The sequence below is a fragment of the Amblyomma americanum genome, chromosome 9, assembly GCF_052857255.1.
Source record: "Amblyomma americanum isolate KBUSLIRL-KWMA chromosome 9, ASM5285725v1, whole genome shotgun sequence".
In the NCBI taxonomy this organism is placed as follows: domain Eukaryota; kingdom Metazoa; phylum Arthropoda; class Arachnida; order Ixodida; family Ixodidae; genus Amblyomma; species Amblyomma americanum.
This window is the reverse complement of record NC_135505.1, coordinates 15,762,110-15,786,867: the sequence shown is the minus strand read 5'-3', so window position 1 is coordinate 15,786,867 and position 24,758 is coordinate 15,762,110. Positions and strand designations below refer to the sequence as shown.

The 24,758-nt window shown below is 49.1% G+C and overlaps 1 protein-coding gene across 2 annotated transcripts in view; it reads left to right on the top strand.

Annotated features, from left to right (window-relative positions):
• LOC144104030 (acetylcholinesterase-like) overlaps positions 1 to 24,509 on the top strand; it is a 118,801-nt gene extending 94,292 nt beyond the window's left edge. For both annotated transcript variants that reach the window (XM_077636813.1, XM_077636814.1), the window contains exon 4: positions 22,584 to 24,509. In XM_077636813.1, coding sequence (XP_077492939.1) covers positions 22,584 to 22,725 — 142 coding nt within the window. In that variant the 3' untranslated portion in view covers positions 22,726 to 24,509. The remainder of the gene's footprint in view (positions 1 to 22,583) is intronic.
• The last annotated feature ends 249 nt before the right edge of the window (positions 24,510 to 24,758 follow it).

The following is a 24,758-nucleotide window of genomic DNA, read 5'->3' as shown; positions in this document are numbered from 1 at the left end:
AATAATAATAATAATAATAATAATAATAATAATAATATATCGTGGGACACCTGAACCGCGCCGTAAGGGAAGGGATAAAGGAGGGAGTGAAAGAAGAAAGGAAGAGGGAGGTGCCGTAGTGGAGGGCTCCGGAATAATTTCGACCACCTGGTGTTCTTTATCGTGCACTGACATCGCACAGCACACGGGCGCCTTGGCGTTCTTCCTCCATAAAAACGCAGCCGCCGCGGTCGGGTTCGAACCTGGGAACTCCGGATCAGTAGTCGAGCGCCTTAACCATTGAGCCACCGCGGCGGGAATTTTAAACAAGGTGAAACGAAAATGAAGGTTGGTTTTTGTGGAAAGGAAATGGTGCGGTAACTGTCTCACATCTCGGTGGACACCCGAACCACGCCGTAAAGGAAGGGAGACAGACAGGAACAGCTTTATTGCCTTGGAATCTCGGAACTTCAGGTAGGTGGGTCTGGTGTGACCCCCAGGTGGGGGCGATTTGCTGAACCTACGAAACGAGTGCCAGTTGGTGTTGTCTGGCCTTCTGAGGAGTTGTTTCCATCCCTTCTGAGAGGGAGCTGGCCGTAAAATTCATGGGGGCCGGTTTCCCGCTCAACCCCAGAGGATATGAGCCTGGGTGGCAATTTCCCCCTGGTTTTATGTTTGGCAGTCGGGGTCCTGTTCCCCGTCTGTGATGAGTGGAAGTCAAGAATGGCTGACGATCGAGTGTGTTTGCAACCTACTGAGAACAGTATTTAAATGGGGAAGCGTTCGGAAGGCGGGAAGTGGCTTCTCGTCCCTGGGCGGAGTTTGGTGATTTCGGCAAAAGTCACGGGAGCCTCGGCAAGAGCGTCTGGGCCCGCGGGGCCGGCCGCCTGGTTGATTAGGCCTCGGACTAGTTGGTCGACTCCTTCGTTTCCTGAGTATCCCGCGTGGGCGGGAACCCAGACTGGGTTGATCTTATGGTCGTGAGCGTAGCCGGGTAGGCTGCGTGCAGCGGGGTGGCAGATAATTTTTCCACCCCGTCTAGTAATTTTGTATGGCTCTTTTGCAGTCGCTTAGGACTGAGTACGTACGTGAGTCAGCGATGGCCAGCGCGATGGCGGTTTCTTCCTCCGCGGTGGGAGAGTGGGCTCGCACTGCGGCGGTGGGGACGATAGTGGATTGTGGCATTGCTGCCCAAGCCACGTATGTGGTTGCATTTTGCCGTGCAGCGTCCACGTATATTGCGTGCTCGCCAGCAAGGTATGTGGCATCCAGTGCTAGGGCTTTGAGCAGGCGGCGAGTATCATGCAGGCCAGGTAGCATGTTTTTGGGGATTGGTTTGGTGACAACGCGGCTAAGGGCCTCTGTCGGAATGATGACCGTTGGGTGGACGTCGCCCATGGGGTTGATGTTAAGACGGTCAAGTATGAGCTGGCCGTGTTTGGTGCGGGTAAGGCGGTGGATTTGGATGGTCTTGTGTGCCCCTGAGTTCTGTTAGCATGTTGCAGATGTCGAGTTGGAGGAGATGTGTGCTGGCATACTGGGGCAGCCCCAGTTCTGATTTGTACGCGGAACGTATAATGCTGTTCACAGCTTCCTCGTCCTTCCAGCGAAGGTGTAAGTAGGGATAGGAGTAGACTCTCCTGCTAATTAGGAAAGCTTGCATGAGCCGACAGAGGTCGTCCTCCTTCCTACCTCTGCGGTGGGGCTGATGCGGCGGATGAGGACATTGATCTGATTGGCTGTGGTGCGGAGGCGCTGAATGGCATCCGAGGTTTGCGTTTTGTTCTGTATTAGCATGGCCAGGATGGACCAGAGTTATGAGAAGTATGTCGACTTGTAGCACAATAGGGTCTTGTCGGTCGGGGATGGGCAGGCGAACTCGTCGGTCCCTGATGACTAGCAATTCGGACTTCGTGGGGGAGCATGTGAGCCCAATCGCCTGTACAAATCCGGGGACTTTATCAATTTCTCTTTCGAGAGAGCTTGGGGTTTATTGTCTAAACCGAAGTTGGTCCAGCGGGTATTGTCATCGGCATATATTGAGTGTTTAATGTGAGGCATGCCTTTCAGGAAGAAATGCAGGCGGAAGTAAAAGAAGAAAAGCTTCGATAGCGACGAAACGTAAAGGCGCCCGTGGGCTGTGCGATGTCAGTGCGCGTTCGATTGCCAGGTAGTCGAAAGTATTACCATTCCAGAGCCCTCAACTACGGCACCTTTTTCTCTCTCTGTTCTTTCACTCGCACCTTCCTCTCTTCCCTTAAGGCGCGGTTCGGGCCTCCACCGAGATTTGAGACAATTACTGAGCCATTTATTTATTTATTTAGAACATACTGCAGGCCTACAGTAGGCCCAAGCAGGAGGGGCGAGTACATAATATATGCAAAAAGAACAGGTTTAGCAAAATTGAAAAAATGTTAAATACAAGTTGTAACACAAAATACAGCAATAAATACAAGGCTCAGATGCAAAATACAAAAAGTGAACGAAAAAAACGGCTCTCAAATTAAATGCTGTGAAGAAAACATTGAGTCAAAAGAATCAGCTCTGGTTAAGAGATCTGGCGAACACCTGTTAAACTCCTCAATGGTGCGTGGAAAAAATGAGTATTTAAAGGCGTTAATCCTAGCACTCTAAGGGGTTAATAATTGTGTATGATGATTTCGTGTTTGGCGCGTAGTGTTAGGTTTAAGGAAGGGGTCTGCATTAATAGACAGTTTATGGTTTTTTAGTAAGAAAAGTAGTTTCAGTCTTTGAATTTTCCGGCGCAGCTGTAATGTTTCAGTACCGTGAGTTTGCATGAGGGTCGTTAGTGAGTCAGTTACACGATACATTGAAAAAATAAAACGGACGGCTTTGCGTTGAATCATTTCAAGGGCCTCGATGTTACGTTTAGTGTAGGGATCCCAGACGGTGCACGCATATTCTAGTGATGGCCTTATTATTGAAAAGTAGGTTAATTTTTTAAGTTCAGGTGGGGCAAGTTTTAGTTTATGTCTAAGAAAGCAGAGTTTACGAAAGGCTGAGGAGCATACGTTTGATACATGTTTATTCCAGCTAAGGTTTTTCGTTATTGCAACTCCTAGATACTTGTACTCGCTGACTTCGGTCAGAAGGTGAGATGAAATATTGTAAGGAAATGAGAAGGAAGCCTTTTTGTTAGTTATCGTCATGTATACTGTTTTCTCTAAATTTAGCTTCATGTCCCATTTTTTACACCATGTATGTATGTTCTGAAGATTGGAGTTTAGTAAAACTTGATCATCTTGGCAAGTAATTTGGTGAAATAAAACGCAGTCATCTGCAAATAATCTAATTTGAACAGGGGTAGTTATAACGTTAGTAATGTCATTGATATATATCAAAAAGAGGAGAGGTCCGAGGACGCTTCCCTGTGGGACGCCTGAAGTGACCGGCAGGTGGTTTGAATAGCAATCATCAATACAAACAAATTGTGTGCGGTGAGAAAGGTATGAGGAAATCCAACGAATTATGAAATTAGGAGGACCAATAAGTTCATGTTTGTAAATTAGTTTGGCATGAGAAATAACATCAAAGGCTTTGCTGAAGTCTAAAAAAATAACATCCATTTGACCAGCGCTATTTAGTACACTTGCAAAAGTATGAATGACAGAAGTTAGCTGAGTGACAGTGGAAAAGCCTTTTCGGAACCAGTGCTGATGGGGGGTAAGTACCTTGTTATCGTTTAGAAATGTAGTTATGTAGTTAGCTATGATATGCTCAGCAAGTTTGCAACATGTGGAAGTTATTGATATGGGACGATAATTAGCAATCAAGGCAGGATCACCCTTTTTCATCACGGGCACAATCCGCGCTTTCCTCCAGTCGGAAGGAATGTTTCCTGTTTCAAATTATTTGCGGAAAATAACAACCAGGAACTCTGTGATGGCTTCTGCATAACGGCGCAAAAAAATATTTGGTATCCCGTCAGGTCCAGCGGACGCTTTAGTTTTGAGGTTGAGTAGCATGGAGAATACGCCAGATGAAGAAACAATGTCGGGGGTCGTGTGGGGAGACATGGTACTGGGTTGAACAAATAAACCATGATGGGAAAACACACTCTGAAAATACTTATTGAATGCCTCAGAGATTTGCGATTGATCAGCAAGCTGGACACCTTGACATGAAATGCGCGTAATTGTTTTTTTCTTTTTCGATAAAAATTTCCAGAACTTATGTGGTGAGTCACGAAGAAAATTTGGCAGGCTCTACTGAAAGTAATTTTGTTTAGCCTGGCGCAAAGCGCTTGTGAAGTTAGCCTGATGTATTTTAACTATATTTCGACAGGCACCCCCACGCTTCAGACGTTTGATTTTTCTTTTCAAATGTATTATTTCTCGCGTGATCCAAGGAGTTTTTTTACATGTTTTCTTTGTTCTATTAGGAATGTAGTTATCAATGCAGCACGTACAGATTTCTTTAACTTTATTCCAGAGTTCATCAACATTAGTTCCTCGAAACATGTCAAGGTGTAAGCTGAAGTATTGCAACACACTTTAATCATTAGCTCTGGAGAAGTTTTTCACGGAAATAATTTTTGCAGGTTCACTGTCGACTTTTTGTTGAATGGGACAAGTAAAAACCACCATGCAATGATCAGATAACCCAGTTTCAACTGAAACAGTAAAACGTTCTGTACTAAACACCATCTTTTAATTATCAAGAAAGAGGTACGGTAGTGGGGGACTCAAGAATAATTTTGACCGCCTGGGAATAACTTCGGAATAATTTCGACCTTTTGTACGTGTGCTGTGCGATATCAGTGCACGTTAAAGATCCCCGGTGGTCTAAATTATTCCGTAGGTGAACGCTGCAGAAGTCAGCCCCAGATCTTGGTGCTGTTGTTGTGACTGAATGAAGAATGGAAAAGGAATTGCACGGGCCTGCCCACTGGCTTGAGTTGAGCCACAATCGCTGCCACGTGCAGAAAGAGGAATTGAAAGAGACGTGAGTGGAAAGATTGGAAGAAGAGACGCGCGTCGTAAAACCGCGACCGCCGAAGCGATGATGATGGTTAAAACTTTATTACGCCCAAGGAGGCGAGCCAACCCAAAGGTTGGTTCCACAGCTTTAGAGGAGGTCGGCAGGAATCTCTTAGGACGCCGCGGCCTCCAATGCGTGCTGGACGATCCAGCGCTGTTGAGCTGGATCGATGGTTCGCAGGAGGGACTGCCAAGTGTTATGTGTTTGTGAGTCGTCTATGTAACTCTGACTTGTCCAGACTCTGCAGTAGTGTGGCAGATTGATAAGTCTTTGCACCAGGCGGGGGTAAGTTCGGATATAGTTGTCTGTATAGCCACGCATTAAGGAAATTACCAGCCTGTAGTTGTCGCCAGAGTACTGCCTCTCTTCTACGGAGGCTCTTGTCTGCGGGAGGGTAAAGACATTGTTCTAGTCTGTAATGTTGCAAAATGTCATGATAGGTTACCAGAATTGTCTACTTTGTTGAAGAATGTTCAGCCGACAGGGGGAAGCACCACGCTCGATATCCTAAACTCGGCAGCTAAGATCTCGGGCGAGATTGTGAGCTTGGATGTTCCCATGCAATGAGTCATGAAGAGGTGCCCAAATTAGGATAGGTGGGGACGCCGGAGGTTATATGCTGCGTAATACACGACAGGCTTGTTCCGAGATACGTTCAAGGTTCCTAATTGCCAGTTTGCAGTTACTGTCTGACTTCGGTAGCAGGGTCTTACATGGCAAGCGCTATGGACTCCTCCTCTTCTATGGCGGGGTCGGTAGGGTTCTGGATACAGTAGGCAACTTGCATGTGGCGGTGAGGAGCAACCTTTACGGCAACAATGGCTTGATAATTGTTGTGTCTAGCTTCTTGTGTATAGGTAACTTCGGGACGGGTCCCAAAGCGCTGCCGTGGTTGGTGGGCTCGATCCGCGGGGCGCTCGGAATGGTGCTCCGGGCGCATATGTTTAGGAATGGGATGGATCTTAATGCGCGCGCGCTATGAGAACGACGGAAGTCTTAAGTCGACGGAGCGCGAGTGGGATGAATCCATACCCTGTCCAGAACTGCACAGCAGGTGTGAGTTAGAAATAAGCGGTGATATTGGGCCGTAATGGTTGCTTCATTAAGTTCCTGGACAATGTCGGAAGCTACGAGTGCCAAGAACTTGGTTGTGGAAGTTGAGATAGAAGTTGAGATGTATGCTTTGTGGAACGAGGTGTCCGCAAATTCCAGGTTCCGCGCGTGCGGCGAAGATATGGACTGACGTTAGTAATGCTACTGCAGATGGAAGCTTGCATCAGGCGTAGGAGGTCCGCTTCCCGCATTCCGGCAAGTTTGTTGGCAAAACTACCAATTAGTCGACCAAATTGCATAGCAGACTGGTCTATGCATTTGAGAACAGTGGAATTGCTTCCATTCGTTTCCAGATGCAGACCGAGGATACGGATCTGGTCTGTTAGAGGAAAGGGGAGAACTTGCACTTGGAGTTCGAGCGGAACCTTAAGTGATTTCCGTCCCTGAGATGGTATGATGACGCATTTTGATTTCGTAGAGCATCAAGAGAGGCCAATTGTAGAAAGATATTGGCCAGCCCGATCAATAGCCGTCTGAACTGTCACCTATATTTACCTGTCACTGTCCTTTGTGAACCACAAGGTAGGGTCATCGGCGTTAAGACTGTGCTGCAGATTGGGCATGTCCTGCATTACTTCGGGGAGACCAAGTAGTGCTGCATTAAAGAGCAACGGGAAAGTACGGTTCCCTGCGGGGTATCACGACTTCCTTGAGCCACTGTGGAGGGGGCACCAGTCCCCACATCAAACAGCACTTGTCTGTTAGTCAGAAAGTCGCGGACATATGGATACATCCTGGGTCCCACTCCCAGTGACTGCAGATTTTTCAAGATTGGTTGGTTTAATAACTGTTTTTTTTTTCTGGGGGGGGGGGGGGGAAAGGAAATGGCGCAGTATCTGTGTCATACATCGGTGGACACCTGAACCGCGCCGTATGGTAAGGGATAAAGGAGGGAGTAAAAGATGAATGGAAGAGGTGCCGTAGTGAAGGACTCCGGAATAATTTCGACCATCTTTAACGTGCACTAACATCGCACAGCACACGGGCGCCTTAGCATTTTACCTCCATAAAAAGCAGCAGCCGCGGTCGGGTTCGAACCCGAGAACTCCGGATCAGTAGCCGAGCGCGCTAACCACTGAGCCACCGCGGCGGGTTTCAGGATGGTGGCAAGGCCAGTTTTCAGAACAAATACACCCCCCCCCCCCCCCCTCATGATCGCCAGGTCTTTGCTCCGGTGGCCTACTACTAATAGTGTTTTGAGGAAAAGAAAGGCGCATTAACTGCCCCACTTCTTGGCGAACACGTCAAGCGTGCCGTTATGGAAGGGATGAAGGTGGGAGTGAAAGAAGAGGGCTCCGGAATAATTTCCAGCATCTAGGAATCATGACGTCGAAATTATTCCGGAGCCCCACTACGGCGACTCTCTCCCTGATAAATCGGATGGCCTCCAACAGTTTGCACCCGCTGCGCAGCTTGGTGCCACAAAATACGACGCTATGAAAGGCAATAAATACGCGGCAACGTCTACAACAAATATGCATGTGCGTAATTTACACACGGATTTCGAATGATCGGTGGAACGTTTTGTGGCAGCACATTATTAAAGACAACATAGGACGCCGCGGTGGCTCAGTGGTTATGGCGCTCGGCTGCAGGCCCGAAAGACGCGGGTTCGATCCCGACCGCGGCGGTCGAATTCCGATGGAGGCGAAATTTTAGAGGCCCGTGTACTGTGCGTTGTCAGTGCACGTTAAAGAACCCCAGGTGGGCGAAATTTCTGGAGCTCTCCACTTCGGCGTCCCTCATAGCCTTAGTCGCTTTGGGGCGTTAAACCCTAACAAATGATTAAAGACAACATAGACCCTTTAACAGGTGCCCTACAAATCTTCGGTACTGACATCTACCAAGTTCAGTTTAGCCTAAAGTATATTATCTTTTCGCTTGCATGCCAGTCTAGCTTTACTTGAGATCGTCAGCCGCTCAGCATTGTCGGTGTCGGCTTAAAAGAAAAGCTCGGCGGGAGGAAAACCAGGGGCATTTTCGCTAATCTTTTTCGCGTCGCGGAACTAAAAGTGCAGTGCGCTAGCCAATAAAACGTCGCAAACGTCACCTCTGAAACGTCGCACCGATGGGTTTCTTCCGCTCCCGGTGCTCGAGCATATATCGGCGGAGTTCTGGTGCCGAGCACGAGAGAGCGGGGTTGAATCCCGGCTTTGTAAGCAGTATTTGTGATGCAGGCAAATTGCGCAAACGCCCTTCAGATTTTTGTTCATATTAAAACAACCGATTGCCGCACTTAGATAAGCGCACGCACAAGCCGCGGGGCAAAACGATCCCGCTGTACCAGCATTAAGGCCGCCGCAGCTCGGCGACTAGACACGCCCCCGATGCGTAGTGCCATCTGTCCGGGTTCAAGAGAAGCACAAGGAGCGGCGAGGAAGATCTGTTCATACCACCTGGCGCATTGTAAGCAAATAAATATATCCTTACAGAACCTCTATCAGTAACAAAACAACCTGCAGCTGAAGCCATTCCCTCGAAACAAGCACACATACCACCACAGAGGCCACAGGAAAGTATGCGCATCCCACCTCACACAACTATAGAGCGCAAGGCAGGACATCCTATTGCCTCGAATCTTTGTGCTGTTTGTTAATTTTTCAAAGGTGCCGACACGCGCCCTTAGCGCTTTGTGATGCAAGACGCGGCCAGATTTATCTCGATCAATCGCATCCAGGCGGAGCCGATTCTAGGCTGATCTAACTGTTGTAGTAACTTCGCACGGCAAATCTTGAATGTTCGCTGTTAGTTTTCAATTCAGCACGGCCGCATTCTGTTCGATGACCGCCGAGCACGCTTGTTGCAACGCCGCCGCCGAGTCAGTCAGTTCTTTGTGGGCTCAAGTCAGCCTAATAAAGAGTTTCGTTTGGAAGCCGTTTTCGTTGTCTTCCAATACGTCGGACTGCTGTCACCGTCACGTGACATCTGGTGGAGGCGCTCACGGATGTCCCTGTCGCCCTCACCCGCTGGGAGCCGCTAAAGCAGTCTGAGCCGTCTCGAAGAAGCGGATCTCGAGAAAGCCACAAAAGCCACCCCAACCGAAGACGAAGTGTGAAGCAGCCGTCGTCTGCAGAGGCGTTCACCTGAATACGACGACCAGAGCGCACGCGAGCAAAGGACGCCTCAACTCCGACGTCAACCATGGCTGCGACACCAGCCCCGACTGCCGCCCAGGTTCAATGGTTCACCGGACGAGGATCCTGCAGAATGGCTGGAACAGTTTGACGGTGTCGACGTATTCAACAGTTGGAATGACCGCACTAAAGTCAGCCACGTCTGCTTTGCCCTGAAAGACCAGCCAGAATTTGGTTCAAAAACCACTAAAGCTTCTCTGGCGACGTGGGAATCATTCAAGCGAGAGTTCCTGAAGGCATTCATAAGCATCGTCAGGACAGCAAAGCTCAGCTGCTTCAGCAAGGCGGAACATTGGGCGAGTTGGTAAGTTGTTATCATTTTGCTCTCAGCGCAACAAAAACGGGACTCGAGACGAAAGCCTAAAACGAAGAAGCGCTATCAGCTAGTATTTATTGAAGAACTAAAGGCGTGTATATACGGACATTGAAAGACTTATCAAGACCACAAAAGTTATCTGGAAGGCACGTAGGAGGTCAGATAACACAATTCCCTCTCGGATAACGCAATGGAAGGGCTGCTGATTCGCGACTTGCCCTTGTGGTGATTATAGAAGGCCTCCATTTCCACGCGTGTTAGTTTATCGCTGTGTCGGAAAAGGATGCGCGTTCTGGTTTGCACGTGTGCTGGTGGTATCGCCCGAGGACTGCCAAATCTTTGCTTAACTTCCGGTCTGGCCATTCTAAGCTCATGAAGGAGAGAATTGCCGTTTCATGCTAGCACTCAGCTCTCAGGAAATCTTGCCGTGAACGGACGGGGGAGAGCATTTTGGAGCAAGCAAGCAGGTCATGTGTGAACGGGTACCCTGATCAACTCATTTCCAGGGCGGCGGAAAAACTCCCTAGACAGCTTAAGAATGGGGCTCAGCAGAAATAAGGTAAAAATAACAAAAGGTCGGCTGTGGTCCCGTATTCACACTGCATGTCACATGGGCTGAAGAAAGTTGCAGGTAGATACGACATTGATGTTGTCTTTTCTGTGCCTAGGAAACTTAGCACAATGTGCAAACAGGTTCGGCAGAGGCAAGATAGCTAGAGGGGTGCTTTCCAGGTTCGTCATGCCGTTGCCGTCTATACCCTGCCAGGTGTAGGTGGTATATGAGGTCCCCTACTCATGCAGTGTCGTGTACGTTGGCCAAACTGTCAGGCGTGTCAGGAAGCGTCTATTGAAACTGAGAACACAAGAAAAGATGATCCGTTTTCCCCCACAGGCGCCCGCTGCAGGAAATGCCGATGCAAGCATGATAAGGATTACGCAGAAAGGAGAGCAAAAGGTTATCCCATTGCACGGTCGGCTTTTTGATGCAAGGAGTGTAAATGTGTTCCTGATTACACAAAGAAACGAGCATACTGTTCCGACACAGTGATAAGCTAACACGCGAGGTAATGTAGGCGTTGTATATTAACCACAAGGGCACGACCTATATCAGGAGCCCTTCCACTGCGTTATCTGAGAGGTAATTGAGTTATCAGACCTCGCACGTGCCTTTCAGATAACCTTTGTGCTCTTGATAAGTTTTTCAATGTCTGTATATATACGCCTTTATTTCTTCAATAAAGAACCTGTTGATAGTCGGCGCTTGTTCGTGTTAGTCTTTAGTCTCGAGTCCAATTCTTGTTGCGCTTTTAGCAAAATGATGAATACTCAGCTGCTTCTACAGTCAGGCCTCCGGCACCCGAATGAGACAGTGGCCGCATACGTAGAAGACATGAACTGCCTTTTTCGACGTGTCGGAAGAGACAGGACGGAAGAGAAGAAGGTGAAGCTTTTATTGCGTGGTGATAAAGAAGCATTTTTCGGTGGTCTGACCCGCAAGCCACCGAAAACCGTCGCTGCATTCACCAGCGAAGCAGCCACCATTGGGAAAACCTTGGAAGCATGCGCACGCCATTTCACTCGATGACTTCAAGTGACCTCAACAACCCTTTCGAACGTCACTGCGTAAGAAGCCAACCTGAAGGACGTCATCCGCAAAATTGCACGGGAAGAGTTAAGTCGCCAGTTACCATGCTCCAGCATGCCTCAAGTTGCGACCCTAGAGGAAATAGTCCGCGAAAATGGGCAGCATGCGCTTGGCTCCCCTTCATCGACGCCCCGAGCTGAAGCTCCAGCCTTGACCTACACCGGTATACAGTACGCTGTCCTCAGCCCCAACGACACACCCCAAGTCCGCCTCTTCAACGTGAACTAGCTTTCCCGAATGCCGCCCCCCTTCCCCCGCCCGCCCAGCCTACGAAATACGCTCAAGCCCTAGGAAATACGACGCCTGGAGGACTTCTGGCGACCACCCGTTGTGCTTCCATTACGGCGAAGATAGCCACATTCTTCGTCATTGCCCGCACCGACGTACCGGTATTCGTGGCTTTTCCGTTGACGCACCACGACCATGCTTCGGTCAACGTCCGCAAGAAACCGACGTGCACGTGTCGAGACTCGAAGGGAGTATGCGTCGAACGGCCTTTCGCGCTACGCAGCTGCGATACGAGGAAGGTCTCCCGGCCCCCGTAGGGGAACTAAACACAGCAACTTAGGGAGGTGAGGTTGCTCACGAGCGAAACGCCGAAGATCCTCCAACGACCACGCCGCATGAAGCCGCAGCCGACGCCGCATAAAATGACATACTCGACCACGACGCGAACCGCCTTCAAAATGACGCCGCCACCCAGAAAAGCTTCGACGACAGGCCCTACCCACGATTCACATATCCGACGAAGGCCTTAGAAGATTGGACTTAGAAGCGGTTATCGAAAGCAGGAAAGGTGTCACTGTAGTCGACACAGGAGCTGATTATTGGGTGATGAAGGGAACATTCGCTGCGCAGCTGAGGAAAATCACGACCTCTTGGGACGGCCCACAGATTCGCAACGCAAAGGCCACCTCACTCCGCCGTCAGGACGATGCACAGCGGAAACGACTGTTCAGGGACATGCCTATCCTGCGACCTTCATAGCGTTACAGCAATGCTCCAGCGCCATCACATTGAACATGGAGTTTCTAAATGAAGATCAGGCGATCATTGACCTGCGATCCAAGCTCATCGCGCTTTCGACGGAAGAAGCCATGCCTTCCATGATAAACATTGCGCAGTATGTTGCCCTGAGTGTCCTGGATGGAAATGTGAGTGCCCCGCCCCGATCAAGTGTCGTGTTACCATCCGTGAAACGGATCAGAGCGAGAGATCAGCATCGCAAGAGGCATAGCACATTTCCGCAGTGGTCGAACTGAAGCGCTGCTGAAGAACTTCAGCGAAGAATGCCGGCACATTAAAAAAGAAACCACGATTGCGTTACAGGACGAACCATCCGACGTTCGCGATGCCTTCACCCTCTTCGACCTATCCGCACAAGATTCGCCTGACCAATAGAATATGCCCACTTTCGACATGAACCCGGCCCTGCCCCGGAACAGACAAGACCAGATCCGCAATCTCCTTCGAAGCCACGGCGAGTGCTTCTCGTAATCGCCGAAGGTCTGGCAAACGCCGATTGCCAAGCATCGCACTGTAGCACAACAGCGCACCCGACCTCTCCGCCAAAGTTATCCGGGACCAAGTGGAAAAAATACTTCGTGACGACGCCAGCCAGCCATCAAACAGCCCCTGGCGGCACCGGTTGTTCAACTGAGAAAGAAAGACGACACACTTCGGTTATGCATCTGTTATCGCCGCTTGAAGAACATAGCGAAGCAGTAAAAACGGGCCTAGTTAGTTCATATGTAACTTCATCAGTGCGCTGCTCATGGGAACGAAGAACACAGGATGCAAGAAACCAAACACACAAATAGGGCGCAAACTAGCAACTGATTTTGTTGCGTGGGAACCATATTTTATATGAGCGGTTAAAAGAAAAAAAAACATCATTTAAAGCAGAATCAAATATGGTGACGTCAGGTTTCTGAGTTAGCAAAAAGGTTTTGTCTGCGCTATAGTCGGTACATTTTGCAGGAAAAGGTACAGCGCATAAAAGACACGACTAAAGGAGCGGACAGACACAGGCGCTGTACTTATGACTGATGATTTTATTGGTATAATGGCGCAATAAATATGAGAACCTAAGCACAACCAACATGTGGCATTGCATCGCTGATTAAGTACGACAACAAACAGAAAGACAGAAGTGAAACGAGCACTTTTCACTTAGCCGCTAAGATAATCAATTTCTCTTTGAGTAAGCGCTAGATATGGCTTGCTCACGCACTTTTCTTGCTTTTAATGAATCAGGAACGCTTCAACTATATCCCGCGTGCGCTGGTCTCTATGCCTGCACAACACTGTTGTGGTGAAAGCTGGTGTGCATTTGCACTCAAGCCAATGTAAAGCAAGGGGTTGTGCCAAGGAACGTTCATGTTATTTTAAGAGGTCGCTCACGCATCTCCCTGTTTGTCCGATGTAGCATAGTCCACATGATAGCTCAATTTTGTACACTACATTTTTAAGGCAAAAGCCTTATTCTGAATAGCTCACACTTGCGGCGTCCGACCATCCATCCGTCCGAGCCCTGGAACGGTGCCAGTTGTGGCCTCTCCCTCTCACACTCTCTCAGCAATCACGTGATGGCACAGAGGCGCATAGCAGCAGTTGAGCCGCCACAGCTGTGCCCTCTCCCCCTTATACTGTCTCAGCAATCACGTGATGGCACAGCGGCGCGCGCGGCAACGCTCCTTCGTCAGACGCCTAGTTGCAGCAGTCGAGTTAGTCGGGGGGGTGGTGGGGGGGGGGGGGGGGGGGGAGGGGGCTCCCAAGCGGCCCGGTGATGATTCCGCAGCAAGCGGTTCGGAGAAGCGCCCCAAGAATGTGGATTCCCCCGATACCAAACGTCAGAAGAAGAATGAGCGAATGCGCATGCTGTGGGCTAACATGTCACCGGGCACCATGCAAGGCCAGGGAAGCGGAACTGAAGCGACAAGAGCGAGTGGCCGCGTCACCGGGCACCAAGGCCAGGGAACCGGAAAGACATGGCATAGTCAGTCGAATGGGCACGGGCTTTCGCCGAATACACTTTGGAATTTAAAAAGTGTCCATTAATGTTTTCTGCTTGCCAAATAACGGAAATCATGGTTCTTCTCACAATGGGCAGGTGGCGGTCTTTCACAGTTCCCTCTCTTGCAAAGACGCTGCAATTTGTTAGGAGCAGAAAAGACGACTCGCAAACCGGCTCTCCCGGCTATCCGTTTCAAGTTGTGCGATACCTTACGTACATAAGGTATTACCGCTAAAATAAGGCTCTGTACATCTTTACGGGAGGCACTTCTTGTTCTTGGCTGGAAGTCTGCAAGAAGTCGGCAGCACCTTTGTCTGTCCGCTCCTTTAGTCCTGTCTTTTTAGCGCTGTACCTCTTCGTGCTGAGTTAGCCTTTCTATTTTTTTTTTCAGGATGCGCATGTGCAGCGGTCAGGTTCATGTCCTTAAGAAGTGGACTTATGGCTTCGTCAATGTGAATGACGGATCGCTTAAGCACGTGTCTTTCTTTTCTGACATCTTGCAAAAGGCTTCAAACAGCCCGCTTTTCACCTTATCCTGCGGCCGAAGGGTGATAGTATTGTTGCGGAAAAGTGGTTTGCAATTGTCGCGTCTAGAGCAGTGAGTCGCAAGGTTGCCTGGCGTTGTTAACAAGCCTGCGACGCTCCCGGAACTGTTCATTCAAGCATCTTCCCGTCTGGCCGACGTATGCCCGACCACGTGACAGCGGAATTTTATAAACCACTCCGGAAGAGAAAGGCACAAACTTTGTACCGTGCTTTACTCCACATGTGAAGTCACGGTTTCTTTGTTTTGGGTTGCTTACCTTTGCACACAAACCCTTGAGTTTATTTGGTGCAGAAAGCACTACTGCGACATCATGCCGTTCAGTAACTTTCTTTAGCCTATGGGAGACATGTAAGGCAAAAGAACCGGCCACTTATTCTTTTCTCTTTCTTTCCTAGTTCATTGTTTTCCATTCACGACTGTCTTGAATACGCCGTCAGCTACTGAAACTGGCCTTTGTGGTGGGTAGCCCGCTGCTTTCAGGCGTTCAGCTTGCAGGTTGATACAGTTACTGACGTGCTGAGGACAAATCTTTTTCACTGCCTGAGTTAAACAAGACGTCGCGATGCCACTTTTGACAAGCTTCGAGTACGCGGAGTCTAATGTCAAAACTCTTCTAGCTTCTGCATTTCAAGGACCAACATAAGTGTGGCCCTTGTGAGATGGAAATTTGTAGGTACTGAATTATTCCTTCCTTCGGAACTTCATGCGTGAACACGAGTCCGGGATGCGCTCTTCCAAACTGGTTCATCATGGCGTGTATGATGCCTCCTGTCACGCATCCTTCACTAGCGGAAATTAAAAAAAATCATCTACATATCTGAAACACTCAACCACCCAAAGGGGTTTCAAGGTCTCATTAAGCTGCCATTCACCTCTTTCCAAGTACAAGCAGCAAAACTCTGGCGCTATGCAACTGCCGATACATATTCATCTTTCTGGACAAACACTTCGCCTGTGACCTCGATGGACAAAGATGAGAGCCACAAAATCCGAAGTACTCACCCCACTTTCATTATTCAATTTCACTGCTCCGTACTCAATTATAGCTTCCTCCACAACTTGAAGCACTTGGTCCTTCGGCAGGTTGTAGAATAAATCTGCGGCAGCTATAGAGAAGCAGGAAGCTTTTGGCTTTACCTGAAGAAAACCGATTTCGTAGGCCGAATTACGGATTAGGAAGGGACCTTTCACTGGCTGCATAATCAGGTTCTTTTGCAGGAAGGCTGCGAGTATCCTTTGCCATGTGCCTCTATCTCCCTCTATCGTCCTGAGGGGATTACATTGCTTGTGTCTCTTTACCGCGAAGAAAACCTTTAAGCATACACCCTTGTTTTCCATCATGTCCTAAGAAAGATTCTCTGGGCCCATTGACTCGCAAAGCTGTTGTGCCTCCTTTCGGTTGTCCTTCTGCTGTTTTTTGTTACGGTTCTCTTCTCTCTTGAAATTCTTCAGAATTGCTGCATGGCTTTTTTGCTGTACTGTCCTGCTCCAATGACAGCCAACTTTCCTGTTTTGTCCTACATCAGAAGCTTCATGTCGTTTTCCCGAAGGAAGGGCACTGCTTTTCCTGGGGAAAAGCGAGAAGTTGTAGTAGTGGTTTGCTTTTCAACGAACTTTAATGCCTCCACTCTGAATGCCTCCTTTTGTTCCTTATTGGCTTTGTTCGCTACTGCATGGGACATACATAAGAGGTAGAGTGGCGATGCTAATTGCTTAGCAGCGTACATCGGTCCCCTGCTCAAGGTCTGAAGGTCTTTTGCTTGTACTGGGCTCCTAGTGAGATTCACATCAGTTTTTTCCCGCGCTTTCTTTCTCCTCTTTGACTAATTCCGAAGAGAAGCTTCCCATGCTCACTGGCTTGGTGCTTCGGCTGAGTCGAAAAAGTACATCACCATTCCCTTGCTAAGCCCAGGCCCCAGCGTCACTGCGCATATTACCATGATGTGGTCTTAGTAGATGCGCACTTGTCTCCAGGTCTCCCCTCGTAGAAGCTTGCAAAGGCGTCTAGACGTCGCTCTGTTGGTGCCATAAATCCAAACAACAGTGAAACCACCGGACCGTTCACTTTACTACACAAGGCGTATGTCAGTGTCCGGGGGCGGGTTCTGGCTTCAGTAATGAGCGAAATGAACATACATATCTGTGAGAGGGGGGCTAAGGAGGGAACATGCAGGCCCGATGTGCTGGAAATGAACGTAATTAAAGCTGCAAATGAGCATAGTTGGTTCGTATTTAACTTCATAGTTATATCCAGTTTCTTGCATCCTGTGTTGTTCGTACCCATGAGTAGCGCACTAACGAACGGCTGGTTCGCATCGCAGAGGCGGACTTAGGCTGTTACGGTGGCGCTGAGCACTGCGTACTTCAGCGGTGTAGCTATAGGCGTCGGTGACAGGAAGCCAAGCACATGCTGCACTTCTTCGCGGACTATATCCTTGAGGATACTGATAGACGACGTCCCGAACACAAAGACATTCACAAAGGGATGAAACTTCATATACTTCCCAGCGGCCACGAATTACAGTCGGTAGCACCAATTCCTCTTTCAGTGATGTTCATAACGGTTGGCGGCACAGTTATGTTGTATTAATCTCCATGACAACGGACGACGGACACACGCCGGCGAGAGGGGGGGGGGGGGGGCGGTGTTCGCGTGGAATCTGCTTCACGCCAGGACTGGTCCAAAATCGTTGCCGCTAGGAGTGGTATGTGGATTTATCGTTTTCCGTCCGCTCATCGCGCGGCCGAGCGCCGCGCTTTGCTTGGGTTTTCGTACTCCCTTTCTTTGCTGTTGTGGCACTTTAAAATTGGTTGCGCTGCTGGTCAACCATGATAACCGCGGCGCTGGGCCAATGTACGGAGAACAGAGAATATATTTTTCATAGTTTTATTGACATACATTTCCTTCTCGTTACTTTCAGTCTAAAAGGGATTTCTCTAAATACACTATATGTCTGTGTTACAGCATTCTGTACAATATACAGATAATGTGGGCGTACGCACCACTGGCGTTAAGTTTATCTCACGCTGCGCAGCTGGAAATTGCAGTACATCATTACGTGCATCATTGACACAATACATGTGCGATCATACTGTGCGTACTGTGCGCGCAATACAGACGGATTATTCTGTGCGCAATGAGTGCAGGCAATTCAATGCATGCACGATGTGCCTTATAACCCTATATAATTGCTAAAAATCAGTAATGCTGCAAACGCCTGAAAGCAAACCACTATCACGCAGTGGCGCTCACTATCCACGCTAATATGCCCCACACTAATAAAATTCAGATAAGATCCAGTTGCATAATCAGTTCACACGATGTGCCGACTCTTCTGCGGACCAAACACGATGACTGCTTCGTTAATACCACTGACTAAATCATACTTCATGATCCACAGCGCTAAAATCAGCGATGGCTTCCGAGAAAGCCAGTGCAGGTACCAGTTCCCGTCTGATATCCGTGCGGGTCTCGCTGCACACTTTGCAATTTTTACGGTCACTAGCACAAAACCAAACACCACAGTATTTTCGCAGCATAGCCATGACTAAGACATGAGGGGACACGACGCGAAAGTATTGTAACCGGCGCCGCAAAGCAGGCGATAGCACCCGCGATAACACGACTGAAGAAATTTGCACCCCCCGCGGTGGCTCAGTGGTTAGGGCGCTCGACTACTGATCCGAAGTACCCGGGCTCGAACCCGACCGCGGCGGCTGCGTTTTTATGGAGGAAAAACGCTAAGGCGCCCATGTGCTGTGCGATGTCAGTGCACGTTAAAGATCCCCAGGTGGTCGAAATTATTCCGGAGCCCTTCACTACGGCACCGCTTCTTCCTTTCTTCTTTCACTCCCTCCTTTATCCCTTCCCTTACGGCGCGGCTCAGGTGTCCAACGATATATGAGACAGATACTGCGTCATTTCCTTTCCCCAGAAACCAATTATTATTATTATTATTAAATTTGCGAAACAGGCAATGAATGCGCGGCGGCTGCAAGGGCCGCGCATGCCAGAAATTCAAAATGGATAGAGAGGGAGGGGGATCTTTTCTCCTTCACGAACCTTCCTGTGGTTAGATCTTGTTATTTACTATTGACGCTGTGCCAATTCCTCCTGCAGCTACGTTCATGGCATTGGCGGAGCGGTTACGGCTTCAGCGGAGGTTTCTTCAATTATCCGCTGTGGAAGTCACTCGCGCTTTCCTCCCGCCGCATACAATAGCACCTAAAACGAGCCCCTCGACTGTCACACTATCATTCAGCAAAACAGGCAAAGTCGCATGATATACCCTTCTCCACACTCCACATTAGACCACTGACAGAGCATACATTGGCGACAACTTCAAACAAACTCATTCCCATGCCCTCAGTTCGCTAACTTTTATTGCGAGAGCAATACTACGCCAGGTCTAACCGCTCGCGTTTGCCGTGCACCCCCCCCCCCCCCCCTTCAGAGCCGGCGCGGCGCTTAGCAGGTGGTGTGACGTCAGCTCTCTCCATTGCTATGACGACGCGTGACGTCAGCTTGCTCCCCGCCGCAGCTAAAAGGGAGCCGCTCGTCGCGTGTGCCGTGGCCCCCGAGCCGGCGCCGCGCCTAGAAGGTAGTCTCTCCGTTGATATGACGACCTCCTCGCCTTGCGCTCGCTCCGTGGCGGCTTCACTGGGATATATAGCGGCGCGCTACTCGTTGGTTGGTCAGTCTCGCCATGGAAGTTACCGACGAAGAGTCTATATCTGAATCTAGTTGCTCTACTGCTTCGGAACAGCTAAATTCTAAGGCGAAAGCTAAGCAGGATAGGAAGAATGAGAGAACATAATCAATGGTTCGACGAAAGTTCGTCTGGTCAGGCATTGTATTAAAGAAAAAGGAATGCGGTCACTGACCATGTCATGAAATTCAAAGACGTTTCGGAACCTCGTACGGGTTCCTTGATCACTGAGCGGTACAAGAAATTGTCGCGACTTATATATGTAACACGTGGCGCAAGGAGCGTGATTAACCGTTATTAGCGGACTAATAACGGTCACCCTAGTCGCTTTGTCCACAATATTCAGAAGCGGATCTTACAGCCGGAAACACAAAGCAACAAGACATTCTAGGCGCGGGCTGCCATTCCTTACGTGCAGGGAATCAGCGAAGCACTATCCCGCGTATTTTCAAAATATGACATGCGCATTGCCCACATCCCGACCAGCAAGCTCCGTAACCAGCTCGTGGACGTGAAAGATAAACTGCCGATTGAAGCATTTCCAGGTGTCATCTACCAGATCCCATGTGCTGATTGCCCCCAGGTTTACGTTGGCGAAACAGGAAAGTTCTCCAGAAGGCTTAACGACCACAGACGTGACGTCAGAAATAATAATCACACGAAGAACGCCATTGCCGAGCATGTGCAAGAGCATACTCATACGATTGACTGGGACCACGCCACTGTCATCGCGAAGGAAAGGAACGTGTCATCTCGGCGGCTGATGGAATCTCTAATCATCCAATCGACACCAGCTACCATGAACCGGGTGCAAGGAACCATGCCACCCATCTACGCACGCTCCTTGCGCCACGTGTTACATATATAAGTCGCGACAATTTCTTTTACCGCTCAGTGATCAAGGAACCCGTACGAGGTTCCGAAACGTCTTTGAATTTCATGCCATGGTCAGTGACCGCATTCCTTTTTCTTTAAGAATGAGAGAAAGGTTGCAAAGTGTCCAGGAAACAGAAGAACAACGAGAACAACGATTGCGAAAACGACGAGAAGCCGAAGCAGCTAAACGAGCCACTTTAGAAGGTGAGTGTAGTCGTGCTAGACGGAATGAAACTATGAGACGACGACGTGCCGAGGAAACAGAAAAACAATGGGCCGAACGTCTTTCGCAATTCAACCAGGTTTGAGCAGAGCTAGACTACAGCCAATTTTTCTCCCCAACCACTTCCCTCCAAACTGTACCACAAGCGGAGCCAGCCTCCCCCCCCCCCCCAATCGCATATACCCATACGCTCTATGACTAAATGTGAGCATGCCCAATTAAAAACTGCGCACCGCCCATTCCCACACCCACCCCAACCTTCTTGGAGGCCGCCCTTCTAACTGCGCGAGCTGATTGACCGGGCTAGGCTGGAGGGGCAGGCCATAGTGCCCTTGGACTGAGGAGCCCTCCCTGGAAGGTTTTCAAGGCGAAAGCTTCACTGGCCGCGAACTTGCGATTTCGCCGTGGCGGTGCTCTGAGGAGGCACGTGACGTCGCAACGCGCGCCTCGCCGCGGAGCCGAACCGGTCTGGCCGGGCGGGCGGCGGCTGTCGCACTCGGCGCGAAACAGAGACGTGCTCCAAGTCTCCACCAGGAGTGGTCAGAGTGAGCCGAAGCCGCTGAACAAGCCGGCGGTCAAGCGCAGTTGCTGTATAGAGGGTCTCGCTTTGGCCGACGTGACGTCGCCGTGCAGCGCGCGTTACGCCGGAGTATAAACGCGCCTTAACAGAGCCTACGCTTAACATCTAACCAACGTATTGGGTGGTGACATCTATCGAGCCACTGGAACCCCCCAGCACACTCACTGAATAAAAAAAAATGCCTGTGCTGAGGCTCGGGATCGAATTAGGGTCTTTGGCGTTTGAGGCGCAGACGCTGCCACTCCGCCACGACGGCTCAAGCTTTAACCATGAATAAAGGCGCATCTAGTGAATGCACTCCTCCGATGCAGAAGTCGCCGCGCTTGAGCTACGTATATCCTGGCCTAACAGAGCTAGGCCATCAGCAATTTTTTATATTTTTTATTAAATAAAGCTTATCCACCTCCTCCTTCGTGATTTCTGCCTCCTAAAATAACACTGCAAATGCACCTAAAAAGAAGTAGTGACAGCAGTTGCTCCTACAGAAAGCATTGCACAACTGGAAAAACAGTTGATTGTTGATCAGTTTTGTCACCAACCGTCGGGAGTGAAAATCTACTTGGAAAAAACAGCGTACCTTTAGACATGGACAGAGGCAGATATATCGGCACGGCGCTGACTTCAACTAGTTCTTTACTGCAGATTGACACAGTATATATAGGAAAAGTGGGCGGGTTGGTTGTGAAACTTTATTTGCAGCGGATATAGAGGAGCGACACGAAGTCGCCCCCCGCTTAAACGGCGGCCGCTATCCCTTGGGCAGCGGCGGCGTCTTCAGCCAGCTGGAGGAGCTTGATCTGTATCCCCGGGTCGGGGCTGAGCAATAGAGCCTCCCAATGAGCAGAGTCGGTAATGAAGTGACTCGCGGGTAGGGACTGCGCGCAGTTCCAGATCATATGATTTAGATCGGCTTTCGCATCACAATTTTTGCATTTGTTTGAGTAGAGTCCTTCCGAATAGTAGCTACACAATTTAGGATTTGGATAGGTGTTAGTTTGAAGTTTACGCCAGGCTTTGGCCTGTTGCTTGGAGAGCGTTTTATCTGCTGGGCGGAATCTGAGTCTTGCAAGCCTGTAGTGCTGCAGGATTTCTCTGTAAGAAAACAACCTGTCCTTGCCAGAGTATAGGGCGTGTGGGCTGCACGACCCAGCTCGGCGGGAACACATGGGAAGCAGCTGCTATGGTTGCACGCGACAGAAAGATATGAGCTACCAACCAGCCCGTTTGTCCACCCTTGCGAGTGAAAATCTAGACAAGCCCGTATGGAAGGAGTGCGATGCAGAGCCCAAAAGTCCATATCGATATTAATAATCATACGATGCAGAAACACAGCAATGAAAATTGATAGATCGAACCATGTGTGCCTATGGGGAAAAGCTCTCATAGGCGCACCCTATCGTGGCGCTTTTTACAGCGCAGCTAATGCAAGACGTTTTTGTCGCAGGTTCCCTGAGCTTCCGAGCGGGAAGAAGTGGCCGAAGTACACGAAGAGCTCCCAAGCCGTCATCATGATGGACCATGGGCAGTTCAACGAGACGCGAGGCTTCCGCGAAAGTCAGTGTGAACGCTGGAGGACTGTGTTCTAAGAAATCAAAAAAATTCACTCTCTTTTTGTTGGTTATGGTGCTTTAGAACTTTTGGCGTTGACAAATATAGGGGACAAAAGAAAAACACACCACCGAGCTATCTTTATACCTTTTACTGCGGCTAGACTCGAAGTAACACACTTAGAAAACAAAATTCTAAAAAAATATGCCTCGTTCCAGACTACATTTGAAGGAATAATGCACTAAACAGATCACTAAAAGGACATAGAAACGACGGAAAGCAACATTTTTGCACTAAAGCTTTCAGACATTTCGCCCAATAACCACCCCGCCAATGCTGGCGTTATAAAACAAGTATCTCCTCTAAGATGGAAAATGAAACGCCGATCACGCACCTGCTAGTGAAGATTATCAGTACTCTAACAGCTCATTTTGAAATGCTGGCATTTGGTTTGAACGCTTTGCCACGCATAAATGATTAGCGATTGTGTTTTGAATGCGATAGCATTGCAATTGTCGTAACACCATAACGCCGCCAATGTCCGAGACGAAATTCACGTGACCTGAGGCGTCATCACTTGCCACGTTGCTGTGAGCAACCTAGTTTCTAAACGTCAAATTAGAGAATCGAAATGAAAAATCAGAGAAAATGTGATAGCCTAGCCTACTTAGAACGAACCTGATGGTCGCGCCGATAGCGTTCGTTGTATCCGAGGCTCGTAGTAAGTGGGCTTTTCATATCTCAGCCAGAAATACGCAGCCTGACGAAGTGCTTGTTTCTTAGCAAAGTTCGCCATGCGCGTCGGCTTTTTTGAAGGAGACCATATCCCGGCGCTTCCGAAGCTCAGCAGAGCGACTACAAGTATGTTTCTCGCCTAGGCCAAGCAACTAGTTCCTTTAAGAACACGATTTAACCAATCTCGTTTAAATCGTTCAGAGCAACCGGCGGCAGGCCGATCTCCTCGCCATCATATTCTTGGCAGTCGAGGAATGCTCGTACTTCACGTAGAATGGCTTCATCATAGCATCATTTTGCAAAGCCAGCGTCAAGGTTCGCACCTCACAGTCTCATCTCAGGACAAATCATGTCCGGCCATATGTGCATCAGCAGCCGGTTGTTACAAATCTACACGCGTCTGATCATGCGGATATTTGAGTCGTTTCTTGGCCCATAAACCATGCTTTAGGGAAGCAATTTCTGATGCACTCCTCCGTCTGTTCCACCCGAGTGATCTCGCGTGATCGCGCATGAAACAACCATAGAGAGCTGCTATATCTCCTCTTAAACACTTTATAAATCTATGGTTCGACCTAGACTTGAATATCCACACGCAATCCGGGATCCTCATAACAAAATACTAGCACAGACTGTAAAATCTATCCAAAATCGTGCAACTCGTTTCATCTTTTCCAATTACTCTCGTTACTCAAGCATTTCAGCCATGAAACGTTCCCTTGGTTTACCTGACTAGGCTTCGTCGGAAGTGTCCTAAGCTGTGTCTTTTCTTTAAAATTTTCGGCACCTAGTTTCATTCGGAACACAGCTATTCGTTCTTTGTTTTCATTTTGCTTCATTCATAATGCATTTCGTCACATATTGATCATATGGTTAAAGTTTGTGTCCCATCATGTCGTACTAATATGGACTCTGACACATTTTTGCCGCGCACAAGTAACGACTGGAACCTCCTTCCTGCCTCCGTCGTTGCCATCTTCGATAACATCGCCTTCCAGAAAGCTGTGACTGATTTGTTTAATAAAATTTGTTGTGTGTACCCACTCCTTTCTGTAATTCCCTCGGGCTCTGAAAGTATGCAAATAAATGGATAAATGAATAACAGAGTTACGCCGTCACTGTTCTTCGCTGTATCTCAATTGCGCCGCGATGGCTCAGTGGTTAGGGCGCTCGGCTACTGAGCCGGAGTACCCGGGTTCGAACTCAACTGCGCCGGCCGCGTTTCAAGGGAGGCGAAACGCAAAAGGCGCCTGTGTGCTTTGTAATGTCAGTGCACAGTACAGATCGCCATGTGGTAAAAGTATGCCGGAGAATCAGCGAAACAGCTCACTGCAAC